General features: G+C 38.7%; 1 protein-coding gene across 12 annotated transcripts in view; it reads left to right on the forward strand.

The window, feature by feature from the left end:
- TLK2 (tousled like kinase 2) overlaps positions 1-13,326 on the forward strand; it is a 143,150-nt gene that overhangs the window by 68,094 nt on the left and 61,730 nt on the right. For all 12 annotated transcript variants that reach the window (XM_065531820.2, XM_015438676.4, XM_015438680.4 and 9 more), the window contains 2 exons: positions 9,355-9,450; positions 10,726-10,818. In XM_065531820.2, the coding sequence (XP_065387892.1) occupies positions 9,355-9,450; positions 10,726-10,818 (189 nt within the window). The remainder of the gene's footprint in view (positions 1-9,354; positions 9,451-10,725; positions 10,819-13,326) is intronic.

Consider the following 13,326-nt stretch of genomic DNA (forward strand, 5'->3'; position numbering starts at 1 on the left):
GACTCAGTCTCAAAAAAAAAAAAAAAAAAAAATTAGTATTTGGACTCACAGTCCAGTGCTCATTCTATACCAGCACACTAGCTCCCAGTATGAAGACTGTCTGTTTGTACAAAGACAGTATATATCAGACTAGAGAATAAGATACCTGAGCTGACCTCTCTCACTTGTAACCTTATGACATTACAACATACATAAAGATTCAGGAAGAAGGGAAATGTAGAGGGATTAGAAAAAGGTCATTTCCTCCTCTATTGGTGAGAATGTTGTCAGGGAAAATCATAAGCAAATAATTTACCAAATTATAAAAATAGAACATGTACATAGCCTGCAAGAAATTGAGGAGAAGGAGAAGAGTGAAATTCTTCCCTTGGATTCCTCAGAGATAACTACTGTTAACAGTTCGTGTTTTGGATTTTCTAATGATTACCATTTTAATGTCAAATAATATGTTCCTTATTTAATCTTATTTATTTATTTGTAGAGACAGGGTCTCACTATGTTGCCTAAGCTGGTCTTGAACCATCCTCCTGCCTTGGCTTCTCAAAGTGTGGGGATTATAGGGTTGAGCCACTGTGCCTGGCCTTATTTAATGAACTTTAAGTAAGATCTATTTACTCCTCATTATGAAAGACAAATTTAACATAACTTTCACCCAGTCTTTCTTTCTTTTAGGGTTGTTTAGTTATTGTTACAATATAAGTGTTTGATATTTAGTTTGTTATTTTAACTATAATGGAGTCTTTTCTGCTTTGTAAATTATTCCAAGACTTTAAAACAAGGAACATTTACAATATTATGATTGTTTCATTGTTGGGCATTGCAAAACCAAATGATTTTATTGGACTCACTGAAGAGAAGAGAGACATTGAATTAGTTTAGATTGAAACAGTCGTCAGGGTCTACTGGATCTTTTTTTCCCTTAATGGCAAGTCTGTTGTTTCCTTAAAACTCGTGTCTTTTAACATTATATAGATGTTCTTCACAACTTGATTTTTTAAAAAGGTAGTTTGCTTTTTTTATGCCAAAGTATTTTAAAATACAGTTCAGAAATCTTGACCTCATGTCTCTAAATAAATAGGCATTTTTAAAAAACATGTTAACATTTTGCTAGATAGCCAAATTAACATTATAACATATCTATTAACATCTATAAAATAGAACTTTCCTCTCATCATCTGTGCCTGTTGCTCTATACTGACATACAGTTCTACTAGAAAGACAGGCTAAATGCTTAGTTCTTTCCTTTTAATTACTAATGAGGCTTCTAAATTTTTTTTTAACTTTTAAAGTAGAGAGTTGTTCGATAGCTGTGCCAGATGGTAACAAACAGCTTTCTCTTCTTTGATTATCATAGCTTCATGGATTTTCATGGGTGTACATCAGTAAATAGAATCATTCTTTTTTGGTGCCAGTTGGTCACGGCCTTATCCTTTTACCAGTTGATGGATATTTAGGCTGTTTCCACTTCTTGGCTATTATGAATGATGTTACTATGAACATTCATATATAAGACTTTGTGTAGACATACGTTTTCATTTCTTTCAGATTTATGCTGAAGAGTGAAATGGCCAGGTCATATGGTAACTGTTTTTGAGGAACTGCCAGGGTCTTCCACAGCAGCTGCACCATTTTACATTCCGAGCAGCAGTACATTCCAATTTCTCCATGTCCTTGCCAGTACTTGCTATTGTCTGTCTTTTTCATTATAGCCATCCTAGTGGGTGTATTGGTATCTCATTGTGGTTTTGATTTGCATTCCCCAAAAAACTGGTGATGTTGAGCATTTTTTCATTTGCTAATTGGGCTTTTGTGCATCTTCTTTGGAGAGATCACTATTCAAATCATTTACCTATTTTTAAATAGTGTTGCCTTTATTGTTAAGTTGTAAGCATTCTTTATATATTCTGAATATTAGATCTTTGTCAACTATATAACTGACAAATGTTTTCTATTCTGTGGGTGGTCAGTTTACTTCTTGACGATGTCCTTTGAAGCACAGAAGTTTTTAATTTTGAGAAAATTTCAATGTATTTGTTTTTTTCTTTTGTCGCTTATGCTTTTAGTGTTGTAGCCAAGGCTTCACCTAACCTAAAGTCATGAAAATTTACTCCTATATTTTCTTCTATGTGTTTTATAGTTTTAGCTCTTATATTTAGGTCTTTTTTCCATCTTGTGTTAATTTTTTTGTGTGGTATGAGGAAGGAGTTCCAACTTCATTTTTTTTGCATGTGGATATCCTATTGTCCCAGCACCATTTGTGGAAAATACTGTGCTTTTACCGTTGAATTGTCAGCACCATTTTCAAAAATCAACTGACTCACAGCAAGGGGTTTATTTCTGGGCTCTAAATCCTACTCCGTCTATATGTTTGTTATATTAGCCCGTTTTCACACTGCTACAAAGAACTACCTGAGACTGGGTAATTTATGAAGAAATGAGGTTTAATTAACTCAGAGTTCTGCAGGCTTAACAGGAAGCATGACTGGGAGGCCTCAGGAAACTTATAATGGGAGAAGGCGAAGGAGAAGCAAGCACCTTCTTCTCAGGAAAGAAAGAGAGAAAGAGTGAAGGGGAAAGTGCTATGCACTTGTAAACCATCAGATCTTGTGAGAACTCGCTCACTATCATGTGAACAGCAAGGGGGAAATATGCCCTCGTGATCCAATCAGCTCCCACCAGACCCTTCCCCCTGACATATGAGGAGTACAATTCCACATGAAATTTGGGTGGGGACACAGAGCCAAACCATATCACCTGTCTTTATGCCAGGACCACACTGTCTGAATAACTGTAGCTTTGTAATAGGTCTTGAAATTGGGAAGTGTGAGCCTTCCTACTTTGTTGGGTTTCAAGATTGTATTGGCTGTTTGGGATCTGTTGCATTTCCCTATGATTTTTAAGATCAGCCTTTCGGTTTCTATAAATAAACCAGATAGGATTTTATAGCAATTGTGTTGAATCTGTAGATCAATTTGAGACGTATTGCCTTTTTAACAGTATTAAGTCTTTCAATCCATTAACACAAAATATCTATTTATTTAGGACGCTTTAATTTCTTTCAACAATGTTTTGCAACTTGCAATATATAGTCCTATATTTATTTTGTTAAAATTATTCCTAAGTATTTATTCTTTTTATGCTATCGCAAATGGAATAGTTTTCTTAATTTTATTTTCAGATTGTTCATTGCTAGAGTATAGAAATACAATTGATTTTTGTATGTTGATCTATCATGATGGAGTCTTGCTCTTTCGCCCAGGCTGGAGTGCAGTGGTGCAATCTCTGCTCACTGCAACCTCTGCCTCCCGGGTTCAAGTGATTCTCCTGCCTCAGCCTTCCGAATAGCTGGGATTATAGGCACCCGCCACTACGCTCAACTAATTTTTTGTATTTTTAGTAGAGACAGGGTTTCACCATGTTGACCAGGCTGGTCTCGAACTCCTGACCTTGTGATTCACCCGCCTCAGCTTCCCAAAGTGCTGGAATTACAGGTGGGAGCCACCATGCCCGGCCTGGACTCATGATTTCTAATAATTTTTTTTGGTAAGACTTTTTATATACAAAATCATGCCATCTGCGAATATAGTATTACATCATTTCCAATCTGGATGCTTTTAATTTTCTTGCCTGATTGTCCTGACTAGAACCTTCAGTAGAATTTTGAATAGAAGTGGCTAGCTGGGACATCCTTGTCTTTCTTGTTCATGATTTTAAGGGAAAATGTGAGTTCTTTAAAAATAAGTATTTCATTAGCCAGGCGTGGTGGTGCGCACCTGTAATCCCAGTTATTTGGAAGGCTGAGGCAGGAGAATTGCTTGAACCCAGGAGACGAAGGTTGCGGTGAGCCAAGATTGTGCCACTGCACTCCAGCCTGGGTGAGATCTGTCTCAAAAAAAAAAAAAAGTATCATGTTTACTGTATGGTTTTCAGAGGTGGTCATTTTTTAGGTTAAGAAGAAAGTTCCTTTTTTTTTTTTTTTTTTAAAGACGGTCTCATTTTGTCACCCAGGCTGTTGGAGTGCAGTGGCCTGATCTTGGCTCCCTACAGCCTCAACCACTTGGGCTCAAGCCATCCTCCCACTTCAGCCTCCCCAAATAGCTGGGACTACAGATGTGTGCCACCACACCTAGCTGATTTTTTGTTTGTTTGTTTTTTGAGCGAATTCTTCCTTTGTCACTGAGGCTGGAGTGCAGTGGCATGGATCTTGGCTCAGTGCATCCTCTGCCTCCCGGATTCAAGCAATTCTCCTGCCTCAGCCTTCTGAGTAGCTGGGATTACAGGCGCGCACCACTGTGCCTGGCTAATTTTTGTATCTTTAGTAGAGACAGAGTTTCACCATGTTGGCCAGGCTGGTCTTGAACTCCTGACCTCAAGTGATCCACCCGCCTTGACCTCCCAGAATGCTGGGATTACAGGCATGAACCACCACACCATGCCCTGATGTATTTTGTAGAGACAGGGTTTGCCATGTTGGCCAGGCTGGTCTGGAACTCCTGAGCTCAAGCTATCAGCTTGCCTTGGCCTCTCAAAGTGCTAGGATTATAGGTGTGAGTGAACCAGTGCACCGGGCTGAGAAAGTTCCCTATTTTGAGTTTGTTGATTTTTTTTTTTTTAAATAATGAAAAGGGTTTTTTATTTCAGAGAAATTTTATTTTACTGTTTCTTTGATTATTTCATTTTCTCTGTTCTTTTCTCTAGAAAACCATTAGGTAGTTTCAGGGTCTCTGTGCTATTCATGTTTCTTTTCTTTTGTGCTCCGTTTAACCTTTTGTTTTATCTTCTGGGAGATTTTTTTTTTTTTTTTTTTTTTTTTTTGAGATTGAGTCTTACCCTGTCGCCCAGACTGGAGTGCAGTGGCACAATGTTGGCTCACTGCAATCTCTGCCACCTGGGTTCAAGCGATTCTCCTGCCTTAGCCTCCCGAGTAGCTGGGACTACAGGCACATTCCACCACACCCAGCTAATTTTTAAAAATATTTTTAGTAGAGATGGGGTTTCACTATGTTGGCCAGGCTGGTCTCAAACTCCTGACCTCAGGTGATCCACCCGTCTCAGCCTCCCAAAGTGCTGGGATTGCAGGCGTGAGACACACTGCTCCCAGCCTCTTCTGGGAGATTTTCTTGACATTGTCTTTTAGGTTACTGGCTGTGTATTCAGCTGTGTCCATTTTGATATTTAACTCACCTATTAAATTTTTTAAACTTTGATAATCTTATTTTGTCAATTTGATTGTTCATGTTCTTTACTTTTTAATTTTTGTAGCTACAGTATCCTTTTGATCCTCTCTGAACCTATTGTATTTTTTTTAATCTTAAGAACCTTTAATCCAGTTATCTAAATGCAGAGTTTCAGTTTATGAAACAAACCAAAGCAGTTTGTCATTTTATACTATAAAATATTGAAAATCAAGTGCTGAACTGATACTTTACTTTTAAAGTTGTTTATTGAATTATCTGTTAACTCTATGATTAGGCATTGTTTTTTCGTCTTGTATTTTTCCTTTTGTGCTGTTGGGGTTGTCTTGAAAATGTATTTAGCTTAACTGAATGAGGGATCAGAGTGATTAATATAGGTTGTTGGCATGGATTTTTTTTTTTTTTTTTTTTTTTTTTGTAACATAGTCTCTTTGTTTTCCAGTTTTGCATTTCTAGATTTTAACATAGGACCAGGCACAGAGGATCACATTTAATGTCGAATGAATGATCAGTTACAGCATTTTTTTCTCTAACTGATCTGAGCATTGTCACATGAGGTCCTTATATTGTGTAGTACCTTTTACCTTTTGAAAACATTGTTTTCATTTTCATGAGGATTTTCTGCTTCCCAACTGAGGAATTTCCTAACTGCCTACTTCCTCAGCTAACTTTTGCATTTTTACTTATCAATGAGCTATTTATATGTGTATTTTTACAGAAAGCTTTAATTTGGAAACATCACACTGAATCACTTTCTAACACCCTCAGTTTGCTAGAAGAAAACTTAGAATCAGAAATAAGCATATTTAAACCCATATACCGTACATCAAGAAATCTGTAGAAGGGCCTTTTAGCTTCCTCTTCTATGGGATCTGGCAATACAGAGCCATTCCTGCAACTCCCAAAAGCAGATCTCTATCCAGCACAGGCAGATCCAGATGTAGGCTGATGATTAATAACCAATGGAGGGGTATATTTGCTGCATAGGAATAAATGCTAACCTTAGATAGTCTATGATTCCCTGAGATCGCTGAGGATCCCTATGATTTCTCTTCTCTGTGTCTCTGATGGTATCTCATTTTGTGTATTATATTCAGAACTTGCATTATGGGTATTTAAAGTCCTTTGGAAGGTGCTTTAAGTTTTTGAGCTTTTCTTTACCCTCTAGTGTATTGAAGCAGAAATGCTTATACTGCAGCATGGTGTTAAGGAAAGTGCGCACACTGTTTTTTGTTTATGGTATTCCATGGAAGTTAAGTGCACACACTTTGAACTTCCTAACTGCCTACTTCCTCAGTTAACTTTTGCATTTTACTTATCATTGGGCCATATATATATATATATATATATATATATATATATATGCCTTTTTTATTTTTATTTTGAGATGGAGTCTCACTCTGTCACCCAGGCTGGAGTACAGTGGCGTGATCTCAGCTCACTGCAACCTCCACCTCCCGGGTTCAAGCTATTCTCCTGCCTCAGCCTCCCAAGTAGCTGGGACTACAGGTGCGCACCACCACACCCGGCTAATTTTTTATATTTTTAGTAGAGACGAGGTTTCATCATATTGGCCAGGCTGGTCTTGAACTCCTGACCTCATGATCTGCCTGCCTTGGCCCCGCAAAGTGACGGGATTACAGGCATGAGCCACTGCACCTGGCCCTATGTGAGCTTTAATTTAGAAATATCTCACTAAATCACTTTCTAACACCCTCAGTTTGCTGGAAGAAAACTTAGAATCAGATATAAGCATATTTAAACCAATATACCATGTATCTAGAAATCTGTAGAAGTGTCTTTTAATCATTTGATTCTTTTTTTTTTTTTTTTTTTTTTTTTGCAGTGGCGCGATCTCAGCTCACTGCAACCTCTGCCTCCAGGGTTAAAACAGTTCTGCCTCAGCCTCCCGAGTAGCTAGAATTATAGGTGCCTGCCCCCATGCCTGGATTATTATTTTTTTTTTGTAGTTTTAGTAGAGACGGGGTTTCACCATGTTGGCCAGGCTGGTCTTGAACTCCTGACTTCGTGATCTGCCCACCTCGGCCTCCCAAAGTGCTGGCATTACAGGCGTGAGCCACTACACCTGGTCTAATCATTTGATTCTTATCGGCTCTTATTATAAATATAGTTCAAGCAGTCATTTGTATAGAAACACATTGTAAAAGGGGAGAGTATTGTAAGAGCAATCAAATAACTGAAGGAAAGAATGCTTGTATCCTAGTGCATTATAATACTTGAGATTCATAATGATGACCCTTAATTAGTAAGAAAAGAGGGTTTGCTGCATTCTTGAGTAGAGAACATTTTTAGTTATTTGGAATCATATAGACCTGGCGCTCCCCTAGCGACCCCCACCGCAAGATGGAGTCTTGCTCTGTCACCCAGTCTAGAGTGCAATGGCGTGATCTCAACTCACTGCAACCTCCACCTCCTGGGCTCAAGTGATTCTCCTGCCCCAGCCTCCCAAGTAGCTGGGATTACAGGTGCCCACCACCACACCCAGCTTATTTATTTATTTATTTATTTTTAGTAGAGATGAGGTTTCACCATGTTGGCCAGGTTGATCCTCAACTTCTGACCTTAGCTGATCCACCCGCCTTGGCCTCCCAAAGTGCTGGGATTATAGGCCTGAGCCACTGCACCCAGCCTCAAATCATAAACTTTTTTTTTTTTTTTTTTTGAGACAGGTCTTGCTCTGTTGCCCAGGCTGGAGTGCAGTGACACAGTCTTGGCTCACTGCAAGCTCCGCCTCCCAGGTTCAAGCGATTCTCCTGCCTCAGCCTCCTGAGTAGCTGGGATTACAGCCACATGCCACTGCACCCGGCTAATTTTTTGTATTTCCAGTAGAAATGGTGTTTCACCATGTTGGCCAGGCTGGTCTTGAATTCCTGACCTCAGGTCATCCACCTGCCTCGGCCTCCCAAAGTGCTAGGATTACAGGCATGAGCCACTGTGCTCAGCCTCAAATCATAAACTTTTTTTAAAAAGGGTTTATCCCTGACCCTCTAGATTAGGTTATCTGCCTTGTTACATGCTCTTTTAGCACTTAATCCTAATTGTGATTGTGTATTTATTATATGATTGTTTGTTCAACAGTTTCTTTCAACAAATATTTGCTAAGTGTTTAGTAAATCTTCTTTTGGATTGTAAGCTTCATTAAGGCAGAGTAAGGACTGGGTCTATGGTTTCTCTTGGCCATGTGCACCTAGCACCTAGCACAGTGCTTAGACATAGACATAGGGAGTACTTAATACATAGTCATTGAATGGATACATTAAAATGGCATTAATAATGCTGCCTGATAAGGCTGCTGTGAGCCTTCAATGAAATTGTGTATAGGAAGTGCTAGTTTGCTCACAGGCTGGTGGTAACAGTCTACTGTGGTCATTGAGAGCAGTTATTGTGGACACAACCCCCAATTCTGGTTCCTCCACCTACTAGCTCTGTGAACCCACATAGGTCCTTAATATCTCTGATTTTTATTTTATTTATCTGTAAAATGAAACTAATAATTACACTTACAGGACAGAGTCTTGCTCTGTCACCCAGGCTGGAGTGCAGTGGTGCGATCTTGGCTCACTGCAAGCTCCGCCTCCTGGGTTCATGCCATTCTCCTGCCTCAGCCTCCCAAGTAGCTGGGACTACAGGTGCCCGCCACCACGCCTGGCTACCACGCCTGGCTAAATCTGTATCGAAAAAAAAAAAGGTACTTTTGAGGATATAATGTAATTAACCTGAATGTTTGTGTTTAGGAGTCTATTCTGAATAGTGGTTTGCAGTCCTTTATGTGCATCCCCTGTGCACTGGATGCGTCACTCCCCTTTTCTGACTAAAGCATATGAAAATACAAGTGAAAAAGTCAAGTTATTACAGGAATAACTTTTTTTTCTAATTTTCGTATTTTAAAAATTCATTTGTAAGCATTTGATACTTTAAACCTGTTTACAGGAGCTTGGTATCAACTACCATGTCCAGCCCTTTGTCTCATATTTGAATTGTTTTACTTTCTTCTTGGCCACATGGCCCTGACTTCTCACTTTCATAAGAAGGGTTTGTATTGTGGAGATATAAATTATGGAGTTGTTTGCATTAATACAAGTGTTTGTGGAAGAAGATGCCAAACTTTCCTGTAATTGGTAATGCACCTTTATTGTAGGCTCAGCAAAACAGTCCCTCATCTACAGGATCTGGCAACACAGAGCATTCCTGCAGCTCCCAAAAACAGATCTCCATCCAGCACAGACAGACCCAGGTAGGTTGGTGATCGATAATCAAGTGAGGGGCATAACTGCTGTGTAGGAATAAGTGCTAACCTGTGTAGTCTGTGATTCTTCTCTGTCTTCTCTGACCACCTCATTATTTGTGTGTATTATATTCAGAACTTGCATTATGGGTGTTTAAAGTCCTTTGGAAGATGCTTTAACTTTTCTTTACTCTTCTGGTGTATTGTAGCAGAAATGCTTATGCTAAAGCATGGCATTAAGGAAAGTGCACACTTTTTTTTTTTTTTTTTTTTTTCCTGCAGTATTCCACAGAAGAAAAGTACCTCCACTTTGAAGGCCTCAGTTCAGATTCTGGCACTGTGGCCTAAGTTCAGATTCTGTCCTGGGCCTCAGTTTTTCTTAGTACAAAGCATCTGTGAAAATGTGGTTGGTTCTCATGATCTCAGACAGTGTATACAAAGTGTTTCTTAGTAGTGTACTTGTAGCAGGTTTTCAATAAATGTTAATTCCCTAATTTATGAAAGTAGTTAATGTATTCCTTTTCCTGCTTACTTATTTTTACCTGGCTAAACTTCTCTCAGATGTGAGATACCAACATGGCTTACTCCTTAAATTATGTTCAGAAACTCTTTAATTTAGGGAGTATTCTGAACATTTGAGGATTATATCTGCAAAGGATGGTGGCTATAGCTTCCATTTTGTAGTTTTGAGTATACTGAGTTTTCTTGAAGCCTCTTTTGATACTATATATATTACCTTCAAGACAGGATGGTTGGCAATCTAGGAGAATTTCTTAAATCTCAAGAACTATACAACTCCCTGGAGCACATTTGAATTTTATCTAAGTCACCACCAGCTCTTGTACAGTTCAGTTAGATAGTTGAGCACTCAGGTAGCTTCTTCTCTTCCCTTCTGATTGCTCTGTGTTTCCACCAGATGGCGCATTTGTTCCTTAGACATTTGGGTCAAGTCTCCTATGAGATCCTTTTCTATTCAAAGTTAGTTTCATTACTGGAGTAACATGTTTCTACATTGTTCGGTGCACAGTAGTGAGAATTCATACATTTGATTCCAGAATTAACATGTGTTTGAAGTGTAGGTGTAGTGGGACATAGGAAACCCAGCAGAGGACTTGAAGAATGAGATGAGACAAGCAGATTTCATTTCTTGAGCCATGTGATTCTAGGCCATTTGTGTGAGCAAGTGCTTTTTTCCCACCCCTCCGAGAAAGGTAATGAGAAGAGTGTGATGACATATAACATGTTGAGACTAATCCTAAATTTGTTTTACCTTTGTCTCTGTAGTCCGACCTCACAATAGAAAAAATATCTGCACTAGAAAACAGTAAGAATTCTGACTTAGAGAAGAAGGAGGGAAGAATAGATGATTTATTAAGAGTAAGTATTAAAATGTGGTAAGAGATTTTATAGCAAGCACCATTTGTTATGTATATTTGTATTATGTACATGTCATAGTAGTAGTTACTATAGCCAAATAACAAAATGAAATAATGAACATTTGGGTATTTTTCTTTAATTGAGGGAATCCGAGTAGGAACCCGGTTCCTACATTCTAAACACTACCTTTAAATTGGAAATCTTATACTGTAGTATATTTAATGATTGAATTTATACTGGAGGAATAGATATGTGGAGTGTTATATTTCATCTAGAACCGTGGGAATAAGTATAAAGTGTTGTTTTCCCATTCCAGTGAAGCTTTTTAAATATTGTTGAATTTTATAAGTTATTTCAAAAGGACTTTTTAGCCCATTTTGCCTTTTGGCTCATACTTTTAAAAAAGTAAAAAGGGCTGGACATGGTGATTCACACCTGTAATCCCAGCACTTTGGGAGGCCGAGGCAGGTGGATCACTTGAGGTCAAGAGTTTGAGATCAGCCTGGCCAACGTGGTGGAAAGAAACCCTGTCTCTGCTAAAAAATATAAAACATTATCCTGGTATGGTGGCAAGCGGCTGTAGTCCCGGCTACTTGGGAGGCCGAGGCAGGAGAATCACTTGAGCCTGGGAGGTGGAGGTTGCAGTGATCCAAGATCGCGCCACTGCATTCCAGCCTGGGCGACAGAGTGATACTTTGTCTCAAGAAAAAAATAAGAAAAAGGACCGGGCATGGTGGCTCATACCTGCCAGTTTGGGAGGCTGAGGCAGTAGGATTGCTTGCCACCAGGGGTTTGAGACCAGCCTGCACGACACAGCAAGACCCCATTTCTACAAAAGAATACAAAATTTGCCAGGCATGGTGGTGTGCCTGTGGTCCCAGCTACTGGGAGCCTGAGGTGGGAAGATGCTTGAGCCCAGGAACTCTAGGCTGCAGTGAGCCAAGATCGTGCCGCTGCACTCTAGCCTGGACAACAGAGCAACACCCTGCCTCAAAAAAAAAAAAAAAAAAAAAAAAAGATTATACATGCTCTTTACCAAATACAGAAAAATATGTCACTCATAATTCCATTAATTGGGATTAAACATTTGGTACATTTTTTTTTTCCAGTAATTTTTTTGAGCTGTTTGAAGTAGAGAGAGAGAGAGAGAGAGATACGTATATGTGTGTGTGTATGTATACATATGTATATATGTATACATGTATATATGTATATATACATACATATATACATATGTAATGTATACATTACATAAATAATCTTTTTTGTAATACATTACATAATGTATTACATAAATAATATGTATATGTATACATATACATATGTAATATATACATTACATAAATTATCTTTATTATTAAACATATTTGTGCTAATGTGGTAGTTAATCTGCCTCTTTAGGGTCCTGAAACCTCCAGGGCTACCGTGACACAGCGAGGTGGGGATCCGCGGCCTTGCCTTTGTCAGTCTTTCTTATTAGGCTTCGGGTACAATTTTGTTTGAATAAAGGTATATGTTTAATAATAAAGATAATAAAAGTCATTGTACTCATGATGATCTGACCTCCAAAATTTTTTTACTTGTATTATATTTCTGTAATTAATAAAAACGTAGGGTAAAATAGTGTAGTTTGACTCCTTTTTATATAAAACCTGGAATTCAGCACATAACTAAACTAAGTCTGGCCTTTATTAGTAAAGTCTAGTGTGTTTATATTATTATTAATTTTATATATTTATTTTGAGACAGGGTCTCACTCTGTCACCCAGGCCGGAGTGCAGTGGCACAGTCTTGCAAGCTGTGCCCTCCCCAATCCCCACCTGAAGTGATCCTCCCACCTCAGCCTCCCAGGTAGCTGGGACTATAGGCATGTGCCACTGCATTTGGCTGTTTATATTATTGTTAGTTAATTTATTTTTTGAGACAGAGTCTCACTTTTTAACCCATGCTAGAGTGTAGTGGCGTGATCTTGGCTCACTGCAACCTCTGCCTCTGTAGGTTCAAGTGATTCTCCTACCTCAGCCTCCCAAGTAGCTGGGATTACAGGCATGCACCACAATGCCTGGCCTGTTTTTGTATTTTTAATAGAGATGGGTTTTTGCCATGTTGGCCATGCTGGTCTCAAACTCCTGACCTGCAGTGATCGGCCCGCCTTGTCCTGCCAAAGTGCTGGGATTACAGGTGTGAGTCACTGCGCTCGGCTTATATTATTATTATTAAATTATCATTTTTGCTACTTTATATGATACTAAGTTCTTATGTCTAGAGTGTAGGCAGAGACAGCTTTATTACCAAATTTGTAGTCATTGTTAGACTTGTTTCTTCAACTGATTTCAAAGCTTATCAACAGTTTTTTTTTATTTATAGTTTTTGTTTTATCTGTTGATGGTGATACATTTTTAAGTGATTATTTTTCAGCAAGGATTTGTCAGTATTAAATTTTCTGTGCCTTGCAGACCTGAGAATTCTCTCTTTTGCCCTCCCATGAAAAGACAACACTGTGTGCAG

This window comes from Macaca fascicularis, chromosome 16 (genome assembly GCF_037993035.2).
Source record: "Macaca fascicularis isolate 582-1 chromosome 16, T2T-MFA8v1.1".
Taxonomy (NCBI): domain Eukaryota; kingdom Metazoa; phylum Chordata; class Mammalia; order Primates; family Cercopithecidae; genus Macaca; species Macaca fascicularis.